At 35.6% G+C, this 22,171-nt stretch overlaps 1 protein-coding gene across 18 annotated transcripts in view; it reads left to right on the top strand.

Annotated features, from left to right (window-relative positions):
- The window catches only part of CDC42BPA (CDC42 binding protein kinase alpha), a 330,073-nt gene that overhangs the window by 214,595 nt on the left and 93,307 nt on the right, over window positions 1-22,171 (top strand). For all 18 annotated transcript variants that reach the window (XM_017526457.2, XM_017526468.1, XM_017526469.1 and 15 more), the window contains 2 exons: window positions 7,325-7,572; window positions 16,854-16,959. In XM_017526457.2, the coding sequence (XP_017381946.1) occupies window positions 7,325-7,572; window positions 16,854-16,959 (354 nt within the window). The remainder of the gene's footprint in view (window positions 1-7,324; window positions 7,573-16,853; window positions 16,960-22,171) is intronic.

Raw genomic sequence — 22,171 nt, 5'->3', positions numbered from 1 at the left:
TATCAACCTATAGAAGAATGAAGTTGGTCACTGGCATCACACCAGTTATACAAATTAACTCAAATTGAATCAACAGTTGAAATCTTGTAGCTACAACTATAAACTTCTTATAAGGCCTTGGATTTGGTAATGGATTCTTAGAAATAATAAAGAAGAATTAATGCCAACCCTTCTCAAACTCTTGGTAAAATAGAAGAGGAGGAAACACTTTCTAACATATTCCGTGAAGCCAGCATTACCCTGAATACCAAAGCCAGTTTTAAAAAATCACAGAATTACAGACCAGCATTCCTTATTACTATAAATGCATAAGTAACAAAAGGAAAAAAATGTATCAAAATAAAAACTTACATGTAAGTTTTTAAAAGGACATTATTAAGAAAGTAAAAAGACAGCTCAAGGAATGCAAGAAAATATTTGTAAATCATTTATCTGATAGCAATTTAATGTCCAGATTACATAAAAACTACAACTCAACCACAGACTATCAAAAAAATGGGCAAAGGACTTGAATAGACATTTCTCCAAAGAAGATATATATAAATGGCCAATAAGCACATTAAGAAATGTTCAGCATTACTAATCACTAAGGGAATACAAATTAAAACCAAAATGAGATACCACTTTATATGTACTGGGATAGCTAAAATTAAAGAAAGAAGTAGAAAGTAGGTCTTAACAAGAAGGTAGAGAATTGGAACCCTTATATGTTGCTAATGAAAGTATAAAATAATGCAGCCACTTAAAAAAATTTTTTTTTATTATGCTTTAAGTTCTGGGGTACAGGTGCAGATCATGCAGGTTTGTTACATAGGCATACACATGCTATGGTGGTGGCTTGCTGCATCCATCACCCCATGATCTACATCAGGTATTTCTCCTAATGCTATACCTCCCCAATTCCCCCACTCCCTGCTATTCCCCCCGCAACGCCCAGGCCCTGGTGTATGATGTTCCCCTCCCTGTATCCATGTGTTCTCATTGTTCAGCACCCACTTATGAATGAGAACATGTGGTGTTTGGTTTTCTGTTCTTGTGTCAGTTTGCTGCGAATGGTGGTTTCCAGTTTCATCCATGTCCCTGCAAAGGACATGAACTCATCTTTTTAATGGCTGCATAGTATTCCATGGTTTATATGTGCCACATTTTCTTTATCTAGTCTATCATTGATAGGAATTTGGGTTGGTTCCAAGTCTTTGCTATTGTGAACAGTGCCGCAATAAACATACGTGTGCATGTGTCTTTATAATAGAATGATTTATAATCCTTTGGGTGTATACTCAGTAATGGGATTGTTGGGTCAAATGGTATTTCTATTTCTAGATCCTTGAGAGGAATTGCCAGACTGTCTTCCACAATGGTTGAATTAATCTACACTCCCACCAATAGTGTAAAAGCATTCCTTTTTCTCCACATCTTTTCCAGCATCTGTTGTCTCCAGATTTTTTAATGATCACCATTCTAACTGGCATGAGGTGGTATCTCAATGTGGTTTTGACTTGGATTTCTCTAATGACCAGTGAAGATGAGCATTTTTTCATATGTTTGTTGGCTGCGTAAATGTCTTCTTTTGAAAAGTACCTGTTCATATCCTTCGCCCACTTTTTGACAAGGTTGTTTTTTTCTTGTAAATTTGTTTAAGTTCTTTGTAGATTCTGGATATTAGTCCTTTGTCAGATGGGTAGTTTGCAAAAGGTTTTTCCCATTCTGTTGGTTACTGGTTCACTCTATTGATAGTTTCTTTTGCTGTGCAGAAGCTTTTAAGTTTAATTAGATCCCATTTGTCTATTTTGGCTTTTGTTGCCGTTGCTTTTGGTGGTTTAGTCTTCTAGTCCTTGCCCATGCCTGTGTCCTGAATGGTATTGCCTAGGTTTTCTTCTAGAGTTTTTATAGTATTAGGCCTAATGTTGAACTCTTTAATCCATCTAGAGTTAATTTTTGTATAAGGTGTAAGGAAGGAATCCAGTTTCAGCTTTTGGCATATGGCTAGCCAGTTTTCCCAACACCATTTATTAAATAGGGAATCCTTTCCCCGTTGCTTGTTTTTGTCAGGTTTGTCAAAGATCAGATGGTTGTAGTTGTGTGGGATTCTTTCTGAGGCCTCTGTTCTGTTCCATTGGTCTGTATTTCTGTTTTGGTTCCAATATTATGCTGTTTTGATTACAGAAGCCTTGTAATGTTGTTTGAAGTCAGGTAACACGATGCCTTCAGCTTTTTTTTTTTTTTTGCTTAGGATTGTCTTGGCTATGCGGGCTCTTTTTCGGTTCCATGTGAAGTTTAAGGTGGTTTTTTCCAATTCTGTGAAGAAAGTCGTTGGTAGCTTGATGGAGATAGCATTGAATCTGTAAGTTACTTTGGGCAGTATGGGCATTTTCACAATATTGATTATTCCTAACCATGAGCATGGAATGTTTTTCCATCAGTTTGTGTCCTGTCTTATTTCCTTGAGTAGTGGTTTGTAGTTCTCCTTGAAGAGGTCCTTCACATCCCTTGTTAGTTGTATACTTAGATATTTTATTCTCTTTGTAGCAATTGTGAATGGAGTTTGCTCATGATGTGGCTCTCTCTTTGTCTGTTATTCGAATGCAACCACTTTTGAAAGCAATGTGGTGGTTCCTCAAAAAGGCAAAAACAGAAGTACCACATGACCCAGCCATTCAACTCCTAAGTATATACCCAAAATATTTGAACCTAGGGACTCTAATAGATACTTTACAGCAGCCTTCATTGAAGTATTACTACAGTAGCCAAAAGGTGGAAACAGTCCAAGTGTTTATCAACAGATGGATAAAGAAAATATGGTATATAAGTACAGTGGAGTATTATTCATATGTAAAAAGGAGTGAAGTTATGATACATGCTACAATGTGACTGAATCTTGAAAACGTGCTAAGTGAAAGAAGCCAGACATAACAGAACATTTGCTGTATGATTTCATTATATTAATTATTTGGAATAGGCAAATTCAGGCCTAATGCAGTGGCTCATTACTGTAATCTCAGCATTCTGGGAGGCTGAGGCAGGAGGATTGCTTGAGCCCAGGAGTTCAAAACCAGCCTGGGCAAAAGAGTGAGACCCTGTCTCTACAGAAAATTAAGAAATTAGCTGGGCATGGTGGTAGATGCCTGTAGTCCCAGCTACTCAGGAGGCACAGAATTTTAGCCCAGGAGGTTGAGGCTGCAGTGAGTCATGATTGTGCCATTACACTCCTGCCTAGACAACAGAATGAGACCCTGTCTCAAGAAAAAAATAAAAAATTTGATAGCTACAAAGTAGAATAGAGGTTACCAGAGGTTTGGTAGAGTGGGGAACAGGGAGTTAATTCTTAATGGTTACATAATTTTTTGTTTGAATGATGAAAAACTTTTGGAAATAGATATTGGTGGTATAATTACATTGTAGATGTAATTAATGCCATTTAATTATAAAATGGTTAAAATGGAAAATTTTGTTGTATTTTTTCTTTTGCCGCTTAAAAACTATTAAGTATACCAAAATAATTGAATTTTACACTTTTAAATGAGTGATTTATATGGTATGTGAATTACATTTCAATAAAAAAAAATTTTAAAGAAAATTTTTAAATTGTTATATATGATGCTATGATGCTACTAGAGGTATTTTTCCCTCCTATTCTGTTAGTTTGTTGGGGATACTGTTGCAAAGTACCAAGCATTGAGTGGCTTAAAACACAAAAATGTGTTGTCTCAGTTCTGGAGGCTGGAAGTTCAAAATCAAGATATTGGTAGGATTGGCTTCCAGTGGTGTGTTGGCAGTCTTTGGCATTGCTTGGCTTGTAAGATACATCACCCTGATCGCTGCTTTCATGATCACATGGAGTTCTCCCTGTGTGTCTGTGTCTAGATATCTTCTTTTATAAGGACACAGTCTTAAGAAATTAGGGTGTGCCTTATTGTTTTAATTTGATTACCTCTTAAAAACCGTATTTTAAAATAACGTTATGTTCTGATGTACTGGTGGTTAAAGCTTCAACATATGAATTTGGGGGTAACACAGTTCAACCCATACACTTATATTTTTCACTTAATAGTGCAATAAGCATTTTTATTTCATTACCAAATTGTCACAAATAAAAGTTTAATGATTTTAAGTAGTTCAGGAAGAATTTTCACATACCTAGTTCTTATTTCTATTTATTATTACAAAATTGTCACAAACATAATTTTAGTGATTATAAATAATTTAAAAAGACTATCCACATAGCCAAATTTCTGTTGTTACCTTTAAAAAAAATTTTTTTTTTTTGCGGTATTATAATTGCAAAAAACACGTTTATGCATTGCTTTTTCTATATCATTTTCTTAGAACAGCCTCCTAGAAACAAAGTTAGCAATTATTTTAAGGCTAATTTATGTGATAAATCCCACAAATCTTTGCAAATATGAGAGGCCAGAAAAGTTGTAACTTTTTATTTATTGGTTTATTAGAGGATTGTTTATTTATCATATTTTGTTTACAAATTCTCTTTATTTGCTCATTTAATTTAGTAGTCTTAATGTTTTTCTTACCAATTCATAAAACTCTCTGCATAGTAAAATTTTTACTTTTTAAAGTATTTTCAGCAATGATTTAACCACTTTATCACATATCTCTTAATTTTGTTCTTTCTTTTTAAAATTATAAAAGATTTGTTGGTTTTTCTCAGTGTTTCTTCTATCGCTTCAAAGCTTGGCTTGTCCTCTCAAAATTTTGATAAGTATTTAATTCTGCTTTCTTTTGGATGTTTGTTGGGTTTTAAAATAATCAATTGTTTAATCTATTTGGAGTTTGTTTTGCTAGACGGTATGACATGAGATTCATTTTTATTATTTCATTGCTAACTGGCAATTCTATTTTCATTTATTAATCATTACCTTACCCAGTGACTGAAGATGTCTCTTATATTGAATTAAATTATTTCAGAGAACAGATCTGTCATAGTAATACTTTAGTAAAGTGTTATAGTAGGTTCTGATATTTGAAAAGTATATTTTCCCATGCACCCCTTGGTATTTTGTTTGATATTTTTACCAGTTTATTCTTGTCCACAGAGTAGAAATATGTGTCCATGCCCTTCAGTCCCATTTAGAAAGAACTTTCAGTTAGACTTATGTGGAAGATAACTTGAAAAAAATTGAACATATATACATTTAATCTTCCCTCTTAAATACTTTGTATTTTTCTATATTGTTTCATCTTATTTTGTGTCTTTTTTCAAGACTTTTAGGTTTTTCATATAAATCAGAGAAATTTCTCACTATTACTCTGCAGTTAACTGAAATTTTTTGTCATGTATATTGCTTATTTTAATATCTGGAAGTATTGATTTGTGTTTGTCTTACAGGCTGTTGCTTTACTCAGCTCAACCAATTCTAACACATTTCAGTAGATTGATTTGTATTTTCTGGGTGAACTATTAAATAGAAATGATAAAGATGTTATTTTTCTTTACAGTATTCATTTTTTTAGCTGTTTTACGTGTTGGTCAGAGAGACTATTTTATATGTTGGTCTGAAATGAATGTTGCATGAGAGTGATAATGGAAGACATCCTTTTTGTTGGTATTTCTGAATTTACTCAATGTGTCTCTGATGTTTCAACATAAGTGGTATTTTGATAGCTCAAAATGGATATTTTTAAATTAAAAGAATTACTGTATTATTTTTTATGTAACAGTTTTATTGTGGGATTGAGGAATTATTTGGAATAATTAGTGGGTTTTATAAAATGCTCTTGGGGAAGGGTACATAGTGAGATTATCATTTGGATTTGTAAGTTTAATCTATCAAAATAATTTTATGATACATTTATTAATAAGTTTGCTGACATTTAATTATCGTCAGTGTTTGAAATAAAACCTATTATTTCTTGGTAGGTTTTTCTTTTTTACAGATGGTTTAATATCATTTGTGTTCTATTTGGCTTTTCACACTCTTAATCAATAAGTGATATGCATCTATAACCAGGATTGGTGGTATCTTTGTTAGGTTTTGATTTCAGGGGAATTTTTTTTCTTGACACTTACTGTACATGCTGCTGCCATCCCAACAGTCACAATAAACAGAACATCAAACTAAAAGTCTTCGTTTATTTAGATGATTAGGAAAATGTAAGAATAGTCTGGTCAGTGGTCAGTGCCACAGACGTCAGTTTAGTCATCATTTTCATAGCAATGCTGAAGAGCAGGAATCTGCCTTGCTCTGGTTCTTCTCAAGTTAAGCAGACTTTTGCATGTTAGGCTGCCTCATAAACCACTGGACAATCTAGATTTGGCACATGAAAAATATTTTTTCGACAAATCGTTAATATTGCAGTGGACCCGCCAGGCCTATTTTTCTGGTCCACATCATTTCCTTTGCTCTTTTTAAATTATATATTTCAAATATGAAGGAGTCAGGGTATTTTTCCTTCTCCTTTAAGTCAATTACTCTTACCAATTTTATTGCCTTTGTGACTGACTTCAAAGAAGAATACAGTTACCTTCAGATCTTGATTCTTTGTTGTCCCTAAATCTAAGTGCATAGGTTCTTTTCGTTTTAAAAGTTTTATTGCAGCTGGGGAGACAGATAAGATATAACAAATTAATGACCTTTGGAAAATTACAAAGCTTAGGAAATCCTACAGTCATAATCTGTAGTCTGTATTTTCTGTTTACCCTTTAGGCAGTACCTGGAACAATCTTTGGACTTTACATTTTCTTTTCTTTCTTATTACTGAGAGGAAATTTCAGCCTTATTTCTAAAAAGGTAGATTTCAACCCAGTTTCTTCTCCTTTATCCTACCTAAAGTGAGGAGAACTACCATTTTTTTTTTATGGAGGAGGTGTTAGTTTAGACCTTTGCCCTTTTTCATGGGACTATTGCAAAAGCTTTCTGTCTTTATTTTTGTACATTTTACTGTACCACTCCTTTGCTCATTTTAATTTTTTTAAGACACAGATGTGCTTAAAACTTTTTATCAGTTCTTCATCAGATTTAGGTTGCAGTTAAATTTTTCTCTCACTCCATACACCAACAATAATTCTAAATAAATTAGAAATTTAAATGTAAAGCAAGAAATCATGTAAGTCCCAGCCAAAAATTTGAATAAATATGTAATCTTTGGGCGAAGAAGACTTTTTAAAAATAATAACAAAGACTATTAAGGAATGTAAACTGAGGAAAATATTTGCAATATATGTCAAACAAAAAGTAGACTTAATATAGAATTTTATTTTTGTTAGGATGTACAAAAAAATGCATTTATATGAATACTCATAGGAAGAAGTTATTTGATATTTTGTTATTCTTGTAGCTGAACTAGTCTTTTGTTATTACTTTTATAGCAAAAACAAATTAGTTACTCACCAGGAGTATGCAGCATAGAACATCAGCAAGAGATAACCAAACTAAAGACTGATTTGGAAAAGAAAAGTATCTTTTATGAAGAAGAATTATCTAAAAGAGAAGGAATACATGCAAATGAAATGAAAAATCTTAAGAAAGAACTGCATGATTCAGAAGGTCAGCAACTTGCTCTCAACAAAGAAATTATGATTTTAAAAGACAAATTGGAAAAAACCAGGAGAGAAAGGTAAGAATCGCATTACTTACTATACAGTAGTTATTTATTGAGCACCTGTTATATAAGTATTGGAGATACATAGACAGTAAACATATCCTAGACCTAAAGGAGACCAAAGTCAAGATTGGCAAATGGAAAATTATAATACAGCATGATAGAAAAGCAAATGGGATGATAAGTATAGGAGCACATATAGGGAAGGCTCAAAAGATAACTTTGGTACATCTAGGCTTTCTGAACAAAATTACTTCTAGCTGGGCATGATGGCACACACACCTGTAGTCTGAGCTGGTTAAGAAGGCTGAGACAGGAGACTCAATTGAGTCCAGAGTTCAAGTTCAGCCTAGGCAACATATTGAACCCCTGTCTCTACCAAAACAAAACAAAACAAAACAAAAAAACACTTCTAAGCTGAGATATAATTAGTAAGAAAGAAGTAGCTGGGAAGGAGTGTCCAGGCAGAATGTGCTAAGATCTAAAGGAAAAGGGGGACTTGCCACATTCAGAAAATGGAAGCTGTTTACTGTGACTAAAACATAAATAGAAAGGTGGGAATGGTGAGAAGTGAGGCTGGAAAGTAAAATAGAGGCAAAATATGACAGAGTACAAGGCATTTGCACATTATCCTCATGTCATTGAAGGAAAGTGACATGATTATATTTACATTTTTTAATGACCACTCTTGCTACTGTGTGGAGAGTGAACTGGGAGGAGCAGCTGCAAGAGATGAGGCGTGGGCCTCAGGTGGTGATGGTGAAGATGGAGAGAAGTGAATGGATTCTATCTAGTGAGAAGATAGAGCTTGGAGAACATAATAAACAGCAGTGAGAAATGAGGGAGCCGGAGAAATGACCAGTTATTTTCAGCTTTCTAGATTTCAGGCAACTGAATATATGTTATTGTCATTCTCAACTTATATTGGAAGCCCGAGTTTATTCAATTTGGTGCATTTATTCATACAGTAATATTTTTTAACCTACTGTGTGTGACGCACTGTTGTAGGCACTGGTACAAAAGAAAATAGCAATGAAAAAAGATTCCTGTCCTATAGAACTTTCTATAAATACAACAAAATATATTAGATAATGATAAATGCTAAACACAAAAAAAATTAACAGAGAATAGGGGCTATGAAGCATTTGCGGGAGGATTAAATTACATAAATATGGGATAGCCAGGGAAAATTATGCTGAGAAGGTGATTGATTTCTCAGTTAAAGACTAAAAATAGACGAGATATATGAGAAGAGCATTCTACATGGAGAAGAATAAGTTTTTTACAAAATAGTGAGGAGGCCAGTGTGGCTCAAGTAGAATAAAGGGAGAAGAATAGTAGAGACAAGTGAGAGAGGTAACAGGGGCCACGTCATGTAAAGCCTTGTAAGTCGTATTTAGTGAATGTATAGTTTCTTATTCTGAGTAAAACTATTGCAGGGAATTACATTCATGCATTGCTTAACACCAGGGATATGTTCTGAGAAAGGTATTGTTAGGTGATTTTGCCATTGTGCAAGCACCATAAAGTATACTTACACAAACCTCGATGGTATAGCCTTCTACACACCTGGGCTATATGGTGTAACCTATTGCTCCTCAGTAGTAAACCTGTGTAGCATGTTACTGAATACTGTAGTCACTTTTAATACAATGGTATTTGTGTATCTAAACATATCTAAATATAGAAAAGCTTCAGTAAAAATATGGTATACAAGATTAAAAACAAAAAAAAAAGGTACACTTGTATAGAACACTTAACCATGAATGAAGCTTGCAGGACTGGAAGTTGGTCTGGGCTAGTCACAACTAGAAGGTCTTCAGGGGTGGTTACACATATGGAATTGTTATTTCCTGTGACAGTAATGCCATCTTTGGGAATACTTCCTGAAGGACCTACCTGAGGTTGTTTTACAGTTAACTTTTAAAAAAATATTAAGAAGAAGACATATACTCTAACGATAAGAAGTATAGTAAATATGTACACCAGTAACAGTCATTTATTATTATCAAGTGTTATATACTGTACATAATTGTATGTGCTATACTTTTATACTGCTGGCAGCACAGTAGGTTTGTTTACACTGACATCACCACATAACACGTGAATAATGCTTTACATTTACTGTCATAAGACAGTTACAATATCACTAGATGATAGGAATTTTTCAACTCTGTTATAATCTTAGGGGAACACTGTTGTATATGTGGTGTTCCCCTAACATTATAATAAAGTTGAAAAATGTATGCAGTTATGGACTAATTAGTCCATAACTAATGGCAGTCCATAGTTGATTAAAATGTCATTACGCAATACATGACTGTATTGTAGGATTCTGAGCAGAAAAGTGACAAGTGCTGATTTGTGTTTTAACAGGATCACTCTGACTGCTAGGTTAAGAGTAGTCTGAATTAGGTAAGAACAAAAGCAATGAGACCACTTAGAAAATGATTGAAGTATTCCAAGCAGAAGATGACAGTGGCTTTGGTCTAGGGTAGATAAGAGATAAGAAGAGTTTGAATTTTAATGGTCTTTAAAGGTGAAGATAGTGATGTATTGATGGACTAGATATGGGATGAGGGAGAAAAAAGAAGACCCAAGGATGATATACTAAGGTTTTTGGTCCAAGCGGTTGGGAGAATATATTACTAGAGAGGAAGACTACAGGAGAGGCAAGTTTGGAATTGAGAGTATTATCAAGGACACATTTTTTCTTCCAACATGACTTTCATAAACAGCTCATTTTAAAGAGTTACAGTTGAGATGCTTATTAGACATTCAGTTGGAGATGTCAAATAGGCTGGTGTATAGACAAGCCTGGATTTTGGGGCTGGTGGTAAAATCCTGGGAACGTTTATCATGGAAGTCCATGACATTTAAAGCTCTGAGACTGTATGAAAACACTTAGTGAATGGGTATAGATAGAAAAAAATTTCCTAGAACTGAGCCTTGGGGTACCCCAATTTTTAGAAGTCAAGAGATGAAGAGGAGCCAGCAAAGTGGATAGAGAAAGGGCAGTGAGAATCACAGGATAAAAACAGGCAAATTTGGTGTTCTGATGTTAACAGTGGTGAATCCATATGTGTCTGCAGCAACCTCAGTTCTTGCCTCCTCACAATAAAGAATTTGACCAAGGAGCATAAGACAGAGAAAGACCTAGACAAGTTTTAGAACAAGAGTGAAAGTTTGTCAAAAAGTTTTATTGCAGGAATAATAGGAAGCAAAGTACACTGGGAATTGGGCCAAGTGGGTGACTTGAGATTCAAGTGCATGGTTTAACCTTTGACTTGGTGTTTTATTCGTTGGCATGCTTCTGTGGGGTTGCATCCCCTCTCTGATTCTTCCCTTGGGGTGGGCTGTCTGCATGCACAGTGACCTATCAGCACTTGGGAGGGGCTGCATGCACAGTGCGCTTACTGAATTTGTACATGTGCTCACTTGAGGCATTCTTCCCTTAGCAGTCATGCGCTCCTGAAGAAGGTCATATGCCACCAGTTAACTCCACCATTTTGCCTCTTAGTGTGCATGCTTGAGCCCACTTGCCTAACTCCTGAATCTTATTGAGAAGCTACTGATGACCAGTTTCAGGCATGTCTATCTACTGGGAGACTGCCTTTTCCTGGCACCAGGTGTGACCAATTATTTTAGACAGTTTAACAACCACCTGACCATCACCTGATAGTTGATGGACATGCCTGGTTGAGGAGTTGTAGGGAGGGGGTCTTTCCCGTCCTGCTTATGTCTGCCTGACTGCCTACTGTAACACTGGAAACCAAGTGAAGGAAGTATATAAAGTGTATCAACATGTCAAATAAAATGAGTTCTGAATCAAGTGAGATAAGGACTAAATAATGGCATTTGAGTTTAGCAATATGAAGGTCATTGGTGACTTTGATAAGAACAATTTTAGTGGAAAAACAGGGGCAAAGACCCCACAGTAGGATCAAAAGAGATTGAAAGGAGAGCAATTGGAGACAGAACATACAGGTAAAACTAATTACCTGTATGTTTCACACAAACAAGCAGTGAAATCAGGTAACAGCTAGAGGAAAAAATTATCTTGAAGTTATTTTGCTCTTTGTTGTTTCTCTCTGTGTGTGTTTTTTAAAAATAGGAGAAATAACAGCATGCTTGTAATATGATAGAAATTATCTCATAGATGATCGGGGGACAGCAGGGAGGAGGAAAGTACTAGAGCAAAGTACTTGAGGATGTTCATAATGAAGGGATTGGCCTTATTCAGTCCTGTTTTTTTAACCTATCAGAAGAGAAAGTAGAGTTTATGGGCATAGATGAAGCTAGATAGGGGTGGTGGGAACTTGTATATGTGTTGAGCTCTCTTGTTGAGTTGGGCACATTGAACTAGCCGTGGGAGACGTTTTTGTGGAGATGTCAGGTCAGCAGCTTGAAGGCCACAAAAGCTTCAAGTGTAGATTCAGAGATCATCCACTGAATACATAATTAAAACCAGGCAGTGTCAGGCAGCATCTGTAGAGAGAAAAGAGACAGCACCTAAGACAATACTGAGGAGGATTGGTATTTACAGGAAGGACAGAAGAGTCACAAAGGCAGCTGAAAAGAAGCTAGGAGTGTAGACTGAAAACTAGGAGAGCATAGGATCCCTGAAGTCAAAGCCAGCCCTGTATCAGGAGAGCAAGAATGGACAACACTGTTAAAAGCAGCCAGCAGATTAGATGTAATCACAGTCTGGCCACTGTCGTTTTGAGAGAGCAGCTTTCTTGAGATGGTGGAGGCAGAAGCCAGATTTTGGTGTGGTGGGGAGCACTTAAGTGATGAAAAAGTGGTTCCAGAAACTGCTTCAAGATGCTTACCAGCAAATGGGAAGACAAGGAAAATAGGAAATGAATTGTGACACAGGGTATGGGGAGAGTTTGTTTTCCTGTTTTTAATGTGGTATAGACAAGCTCGTTTAATGCTAACAGGAAAAAGAATGGTCTTACATGAAAATTTTACTCTATTTGTGTACATATTTTTCTGAAAGTCTTTGCAGTTTTTTTATGTTTTGTTATTGAAGTTGCTTCTGTGTCAGGAGGAAAGATTCCTAAACATAACTAAATTTAACATTTGTCTTTAGATAATAGTGATGCGACACATTTGCTTGGAGATGGAAGATGGTTTAATTTCCTTAAATTTGTCATTTAAATTATAATTTCTCTTCAGTAATGTTACTTGGGAGATTTTTAAGATTATACTTTTAACATCAACCATCACTTATATTCTTTGTTCACCTGAAAGCAGTCATATAAAATTACCCAGTACTGATCCACATGCAATTTCATTATTGCTAACATCCTATAGCATCCACCAAATTGCTGTAGATGTAAGCCTATTTGTCACGTAACAATACAGTCTTCAAAAACCTTTTCCTGGCTAGGGCATAGTGGCTCACGTCTGTAATCTCAGCATTTTGGTAGGCCAAGGCGGGTGGATCACCTGAGGTCAGGAGTTCAAGACCAGCCTGGTCAATATTGTAAAACCCCATCTCTTCTAAAAATACAAAAATTAGCCAGATGCGGTGGTGCATACCTGTAGTCCCACAGCTACAGCTGGAGAATTGCTTGAACCTGGGAGGCAGAGGTTGCAGTGATCTGATATCGCACCACTGCACTCCAGCCTGGGCTACAGAGTGAGACTGTGTCTCAAAAACAAACAAAAAACCATATTCTCCTTTTTCCCTTAAAAGATTGTTTTAAGTTTTTTTAAAACTATGTTTACTTCTAAGGGTAAATAAGCCATGCCGCATAGAACTGTCACTTTTAGTAAGCTTTGTAATATTAAAGTAATAAATGTGTATGTATGTAGATGTAGGAAGGAAGGGCTGAAATACTGATAGAACTGTTGGAAATTTAATTGAATTTTTAATGCAATCTAGAGTTGAGAACAAGGAATCATTTTGTGGTTCATATATCCTCCTCTTTCTCTGACCTCCTGGTTTCACCTTATTTAATTATTGTATATGGTCACATAAGGTGAGCATAGGAAGTCTACAAATCACAGGTGTTTTCCTCAGATTTCCAAATGAAACACAAATAGGTGTTATTAAGCATACATTCATTGATTTCATTAAAAGTAAATGAGTGTGACTTTTAAGGGAAAGGATTGGGATTTGGAAGCATCAGGCTATAAGTAAATAAAGCAGATGGTACAACAGCCAATCTGGAATACTGTTATTTTCAATCAAATCAGGCAGTACAATTCCATTCTGGCATTTTCCGCTGTCATTTGCAGACTGTCATCTGAGGATACCTACCATGGTGTTTCTCCAGGCTGCTATCGTGCCCTCTCACTAATGTATTCATTAATGCCTTGGTGAAAGGAGTGCTTTCTGGGTGTTCTGAAGTGGGTGGCTTTGTGGGTGGCTGAACAGGTTGTACATAGTAGGTCCACTCTAACATTCTCATCTCCCTAAGCCAGTAGACTCTTTATGCCAGGTAAGTCACATATCTCGAACCAATTGTCTGTAGGCTACCTTTGGGTCCAAAGTCAAAGCTTTAGTTATTCAGCCTAGTAGTGAAAAACTACACCTGAATATTTAGTTAATGCATTAAACCACAAATCCTAGATGAGTATGTGCATTTGATAAATTTGGCTGTATTTAATTTTTTATTTACCCACCTTGGGGTAACATCCTGCTGACCTGAAGGAAGAAGCTGAGGCACAGGATATATTTAAAGAGTTTTCTTGAGCCAGAGTGAGGACAGCTGCCAGGGATATATTTCCAGGTTACCTTGAGGAGTGCTCCATTAGGTCTTTGTTACAAGTAGGTTTTGAAAGGCAAAAGGAGACAGGAACTGGGCTGATACCAAGTTGTTTGACAGAAATTTTCATTGGTTTACAAAATATCATTGATTAGTGATTGGCTATTCATTGTTCAACTATAGAGTATGAGTCATGGTGTCCAATGTATGGCATTTTATCACATACTTGTCATCAGTTTAGAGCCCACATAGCAAGCGGCCTCAAGAGGTGATTATTTAGCTCAAGGTGGGAGTGAGATGGTGACTGCTCTCACATTTTAAATACCTCTCTGGGCCAGATAGTTTAAATGGTCTCACATTCCTCAGATTTATTTTCTTTTTCAGCTCTTAGAATTCATTTCTATATGCTACCCGTACTCCTTCCAATATAAATTGGCCAAATCCTTTAACACCTTCATTGCTTTTATATGTATTCCCTGCTGTGTTCTTAACTGTCATCATAGGCCTGAAGACAGTGACAAGTGATTGGGCAGGTGTTAAAGATACTTGGCCTCCCCTTTCGAGGTAACTGTTTCAGGTGAAGTTAATGAATGATTTATGCAAAAAAAAAAAAAAAAATGGTGGTTGCCTCAGGTTATAGCTGCTGTCTGGAGAGGGATGAGATTGCTTCTACCTGCAGAGTTTGAAGGGATATGAGGATTCAGAGTTCTCAGCACTGTCTTTTGCTGCCCAAAGGTTCCAATATGTTGTCCAAAAGACAGAAACTGAGACAAAATTAATATAGAGTTTATTTGGGCCAAAGTTGAGGACTGCAGCCCAGGAAACACAAAGAAGTACTCCAGAGAACAAAAAAGAGGCTCAGGTTTTTAAAGAGAGACAAATCAGGAGAGGGAGGAATTACAAAAGTCTTCTGTCAGGAATTCTCATTGGTTTGCAGAAATAACATTGATTAATGATTGGCTGTATATTATTGAACTGTAGGGTATGAGTTACAGTGTCCAGAATACAGCATTGTTGGTTTAATTTATAGCTATTGGTGACACTCAGCCTGGAGTTCACATAGCTGGTAGATAGCTCAAGTAGGGGAATGAAATATTACTGTAGTCACATTTCTTTGCCTCTCTGGCCCTGCTAATTTAAAGGGGTTCACATTTCTCAGACAAAAAGTTTCTTTTCTTTCTCGGGGGCTCCACTCATTTGGAATCCACACTCTTAGCCTAAGAGGTTTGGTCAGTGTTGTGCAGATCATTTTACATCTTCTGATGGGATCCACTAAGAAACATTGTTCTGTAGAATTCCAGCCAAAAATGAATTCTTTGAGAATAGTCATAAACCTCAGATGGCCCCAGGTTGAGTGTCACTGTACACAATTAGAGACCTATACATTTATAAAACTGTTGTAAGAGAGGGAAGACTGAAGAACTGTTCTAGACCAAAGGAAATGTAGAGACATGACTACTAAATGCAACTCATGTTTCTCATTTGGATCCTGGAATACATAAGAAAAGGAGGCATTGTTGGGATGACTTGAATTGGGTCTGTGAATTCAGATGGTAGTGTTCAAATAATGTTGATTCTAGTAGTACTGATTTTTTTTAAATTGAGAGGATGGCTTAGTGGTTATGGCAGAGTGTCCTTGGACTTTGAGAGATATAAACTGGGGTATTTAGGGGTAATAAGGCACAATATCTATCTGTGCTAGCTGCTTCTCAGTGGTTCTGAGGAACACTAATGAAATCAGTACATACACAGTAATGGAGAAAATGTAGTAAAATATTAATTGGGGAATCTGAGTTAAGAGGATATGGGAATTCTTTGTACTATTCTTGTAACTTTTCTATAAAACTGAAATTATTTAAATTTCTGAACCCAGGTATAAATTCTAATTATGAACAAAATGTTTGGAATACTATTAATCAAATTGATAACACTAGGAATTGACTCTGGCCTAATATTAAATAAGATCTTAGCAACTTTGTATTTTGTAAGAATACTGTGGTGGAAATACACAAAGAAAAGTGTCTAATTTGGTCTTAAACTAATTTGCCTTTGGATAGAACAAGATGAATGTGAAGCAGATGGCAATTATTATTTTCATTTTGGTACTTTATCAACCTTGATGAGACCTTCTCTGACTGTATTATCTAAAGTTGCCACCCTCTCTCAAATAGTATTTATTGCATTACCGTATATACATATATAATTTAGAACTTACCTGAAATTAGTTCATTTTACTCACTGTTCATTGGCAGTCTGCCTCTACCAGAATATAAGCTCCATGACAGTAATAGCTGTCAAGACCTACAGTAATTCCTTGGCAGCTAGTAAGCACTCCATAAATATTTGTTAAATGAATCAATAAACAAATTAGTATTATCATAATATAAATTCCTGGAAAGTGCTTTCACCAGGCCTGTCATTGCATATAATCAAGCTGTATTCTGTGTATTCTATTCAATATTTCTGCAGTTCAATCTGACATTTATTTATGTTTTATATGATTATTGGAAAAATGATTCAAGTTTTCAGTTGACCATTAATTCTCTTTTTTTGCTTTTGTGTTTTGAATTGTGTTAGTCAAAGTGAAAGGGAAGAATTTGAAAGTGAGTTCAAACAGCAGTATGAACGAGAAAAAGTGTTGTTAACTGAAGAAAATAAAAAGCTGACAAGTGAACTTGATAAGGTGAGTGATTGTCTCATGTTAATTGAGTACCTGCTAGATGTTCAACACTGGCAGGCATTGTGGGTATAACTTTATATTTAGCATACATTTTTGTTTGATAGTCTTTCTCATGAGTTATGTTGCTTGTATGATATACACAAATCTTTGTTACAACAATCTGATAGGAGTCTTCTGAAGAGGCAGTTTTGCTTATCTTTTTTTATTCTTTGTCCCATTTATTTTTGAAGCCTCTATTACTTTTTCACGTTCCATTCTTATTAGTCCATTTTTGGGTTGCCATAAAGGAATACCTGAGACTGGATAATTTACAAAGAAAATTGTTTTATTTTGGCTTATGGCTCTGCAGGCCATACAGGAAGTGTGGTGTCAGCATCTGCTCCTGGTGAAAGTCTCAGGAAGCTTTTAATCATGGCAAAAGGTGAAAGGGCACAGGAGAGACTGGGGAGGTGCAAACACTTTTGAACAACCAGATCTCACTGAGAACTCACTTTTCATCAAGGGGGTGGTGCTAAACCATTCATGAACAGCCTGCCTCCATGATCCAGTCACCTCCCACCAGGCCCCACATCCAACATGGAGAATCACATTTCAACCTGAGATTTGGAGGAGACCAACACTGAAGTCATATCACCATCTTTTCTCTTTCTTAGTCTTTTCTTTCATATATTCATAATTACCCTGTCATGGATGGGTAAGTTCACACCAAGTTAAGGCTGGCTCTTAGCAGGAACAGGGATAATTAGGCCAAACTTGGAGAAGTTGTAACAGCTGATCCACGGTCACAAAGAAAAACTCATAATAGTTAGAAATGATACCAGGGGTAGGTGATAATCTAAAGAAACCACCTCAGCCTAATTTCTAGCTTGAATACAGAATCACATATTGAACTGAGAAGTAGCCCTATCCATGAACAAAATCTCAAATACTTAAAGGGATTATTTTCCACTTAGTACCTGAAATTGCCACCATTCTGCATTTCTTGTGCTAATTCCTAACAAGCAGTTGTAAAAATCCTGATACAGTATTAACCAGAAGTTTGTTTGGTTTGATACAGTCTTGCTCTGTTGCCCAGGCTGGAGTGCAGTGGCACAGTCTCCACCCACTGTAACCTCTGCCTCCTAGGTTCAAACAGTTCTCCTGCCCAGCCTCCTGAGTAGCTGGGACTACAGGTGCACACCACCACACCTGGCTAATGTTTATATTTTTAGTAGAGACAGGATTTCGCTGTGTTAGCCAGGCTGGTCTAGAACTCTGACCTCAATCAATCTGCTTGCCTCTGCCTCCCAAAGTGCTGAGATTATAGGCATAACCCACCTCTCCTGGCCGTGTGAGCCACTGTGCCCAGCCCAGAATTTTTAATAATTCTACTTACATTTAAATAAGAAGGGCTGGATAATTGCATTTTCTGCCAATAAAAATATGTTCAATTATTAGTTATTTCAGTAATAGGCTGAAAGACCATGACTTGTAAAATAGAGACTCTTCCTTTTTGTTATCCATATAGCTCTGTACTTCTCTAGTTTTACCATGATTATTTAGCATTTAAAATGCTAAATAAGTATTTAAAACATTTTTAAATGACTGCTTGTTTTCTAAGCCTTTAAAAAAATGACTGTCTAGTTGAAAACTACTTGAGAAAGAATACTCTTCATAAAGTCTTCTAAAGCTAACATATGCAGATATTGTAGAAAGTGGCTGACTAGTAATAAAAACTGATTTTTAAAGCCATGAATAATGCATAAACTTTATTGTATAACAGTTATTTCCACTGAAATAGGACTACCAATATTTGAACTTTATCCAAGCAGGTCACATAATTGTAATTTTATGTATTGACTAATTTGATTTAAAAATTTAATGTCCTTTTGGCCTATAAGAATTTTAAGAACCTGTTGAGTTACCTTGGGGTTAAAAAGAATAATAACTAAACTCTATAAAGCCACTTTATGTATAATTTCTAAGCAAACTACCTACTAAAACATGTTATTACATTTTAAGAAAAATTTTATTGGAAAATGATCAAATTGAATGTAGATCAAATTTTTACATTCAACTATTGGTTTAATTTCTTGTTAGCCATACATTTTCTGCTGAGTTTATCCAAAATATCTATTTAGAGAGAATATTTCAATATTCTCATTTGATTAAAATTGTGTTGCAGTCTAATACATCCATGAGAAAGGGACATACTTAGGCCTAGTATACAAAGTGAAGCCTCCTTCATTTATTCCTGGAGAAATGGGGGAAATCTGGCATCTGTATTTCCATTTGAACGTCTGCTCTGTTTCTCAAACTTTTATACAATTTTTCCTTCTCTCTCTTCTTACTTCTCAGTCTGCGTCCCCCTTTTTAATTCTCAGTCCATCTCAGTAATGATAAACTCAACTTCACTGTACAACTTCACTTTCCATTTTTTCATTTTCCATTTTGGTTTGAAGTGTCTCTTTTTCCCAAGGATAACCACAGAAGCATTTGTCATTGCTACACCAACTGTTCCATTGGGAACCAGCTTGAAGCAGACTAGATTTCTTCTTGACAGAATTGTAGTAATAGAAGTCAAAAAGCAATTATTAGGTTAATTTTGAAAAATATATATTATAGATTTTCACACTTTTAAACTCCAAAAATAAAAACATTTAAAGAAATTTTTAATAATTAGATGACATTTTTATAAGTCTTATAAGCCCTACTTTTTATTAAAAAATAATTCATTGCAGGCCAGGCATGGTGGCTCAAGCCTGTAGTCTCAGCACTTTGGGAGGCCGAGGTGAGCAGATCACCTGAGGTTGGGAGTTCAAAGTCAGCCTGGCCAACACGGAGAAACCCTATCTCTACTAAAAATATAAAAATTAAACGGGTCTGGTGGCACATGCCTCTAGTCCAGCTACTCAGGAGGCTGAGGAAGGAGAATCACTTGAACATGGGAGGTAGAGGTAGCAGTGAGCTGAGATCAGGCCACTGCACTCCATACTAGGCAATATAGCGAGAGTCCTTCTCAAAAACAAAATGTGTGTGTGTGTGTGTGTGTGTGTCTATACATATATTTTTTTCTTGTTCAATCTCATAACAAATTTTTAAAAATTAGCCATTTATGCCAGTGAGTAAAATTGTTTACAGTAAGAAAAGTTATAATTTGTATGTTTTAAAAATGTTATTTCCAAAAAAATTCCAAAAAATGTGGAAAATACTTAACATGAAAGTTACCCATAATCTCGTCACCACAGAACAGGTATCTTAATTTTCTATGTTCCTTTCCAGCTTTTGCCTATATCCTTATTATTACATAATTGCAGTCATGTATACAATCCACTTACTAATCTGTTTTTTCACTTGAAATGTTATGAGAGCATTTTTTGATATTCCTGTGTAGTCTTATTATAAATCAGCTGTGTCAATGTACAAATAGTAAAACCTCATTTTCAAACATGAAAAATGAACTGATACTTAAAATTTACTGTGTGCAGATCGTCTTCTGAGTTACTTCGTAAAACTCATTTAATTCTCACAATAACTCTTAAGGTATACCCTTCTGTTCTTGCCATTTTATAGGTCAGGAAACTAAGTCAAAGAAGGGTTAAACTACTTTCACAATCACAAGAATGAGTACAGGTAGTCAGGCTCGAGAATCCATGCTTTTATTTGGTAATAATGCAAAGATTAACTTTTTTCTGACCAATTCCGAATAAAGTAAGCAATCTATTGAAAACTACTTATCACTGTTATAATATGGCAGTGCAGTTCGCATTTTCCTCCTTCTCTTGCAAATCTCCAACTGAAACCCCAACCACAAATGTAGAAGGGCTATCAAAAATAATGGTAATCCAAAATGGATATTAGTGCAGGAATTAATGAAGAGAAGATGCTGCATCTGCAACTCTCAAAAACAGCTGGTGGACTTCTGGCTATGCTAATATGAAGAGATTGATTAATCATCTCAAAATAAAATATTAAAAAGCAAATGCTCTTGTCAAAAACAACCATTTCAGAAGTCTGGGGTTAACCAGAGGAAGATGACAGCTACAAAACACTACTAAGATAAATTAAGGAATATCTGAACAAATGGAGAGATAAACCATGTTAATGGTTGGAAGCCTCAACATTGTTGGAATAGCAATTCTCCCCAAATTGATCTATAGGTTCTGGGACATCCCTATCAAAATTCTGGTAGGCTTTTTGTTGAAATTCACAAGCTTACCCTTAAACTTATAGAGGAAAAAAGACCAAGAATATTTAAAATATTTTGAGTAAAGCTAGAAGTTGGAGGATTAACATTATGTAATTTGAATACTTGCTATAAATATATAGTAATCAAAAAGGTATAGTACTGGCATAATGAAACATAATAAAGAGCCTAAAAATAAGCTTGCACATTTATGGTCAGTTGATTTGCTACAAAAGTGCCAAGGCAATTCAATGGAAAAAGGATAATCTTTTCATATAGTGCTGGAACAGTTGGATATCCAAATGTGAAAAAAAAATGAACTTGGATCCTTACCTTATACAAAATTAACTCAAAGTGGATCACAGTCTGAAATATAACAGGTAAGCATAGAAGAAAATATTTGTGATTTGGGGCTAAAAATGTCGAGATAATGACATTAAAAGCACAGTACATGAAAGAAAACTAATGATAAATTGAACATCAAAATTTAAAAAACATTGAGAAAATGAAAAGACATGCACAGAGAGGGAGGAGATACTGCTAAGTAATTTATCTGAAAAAATACATGTATTCATACTATGTAAAGAACTCTTAATGCTGGGCATGGTGGTTCACACCTATAATCCCAGCACTTTGGGAGTCTAACGCATGAGGATCACTTGAGCCCAGGAGTTCAAGATCAGTCTGGGAAATATAGTGAGACCTTATCTCTACCACAAAAAAAATTAAATATTGGCTGGGTGTGGTGGCCCATGCCTGTAGTCCCAGCTGCCTGGGGGACTGAAATAGGAGGATTTATGTGAGCCCAGGAAGTCAAGACTGCAGTGAGTCGAGATGATGCCACTGTGCAGAGTTTGACCCTGTCTCAAAAAAAAAAAAAAAGGAAAAAAACCTCAACAATAGAGAATATAAACAACTCAGTTTTTTAATGGGTAACAGAATCGAATAGACATTTCATAAAAGATGATACACGAATAACAAGTATATGAAAAGATGTTTGTTATTAGGAAAATAGCACTTAAAACCACTTAACAATAAGTCAGATACTGC

Source organism: Cebus imitator, unplaced genomic scaffold (genome assembly GCF_001604975.1).
Source record: "Cebus imitator isolate Cc_AM_T3 unplaced genomic scaffold, Cebus_imitator-1.0 Scaffold42, whole genome shotgun sequence".
Lineage (NCBI taxonomy): Eukaryota > Metazoa > Chordata > Mammalia > Primates > Cebidae > Cebus > Cebus imitator.
Note: the sequence above shows the minus strand (reverse complement) of the source record. Positions and strands in the feature narration are given on the sequence as shown.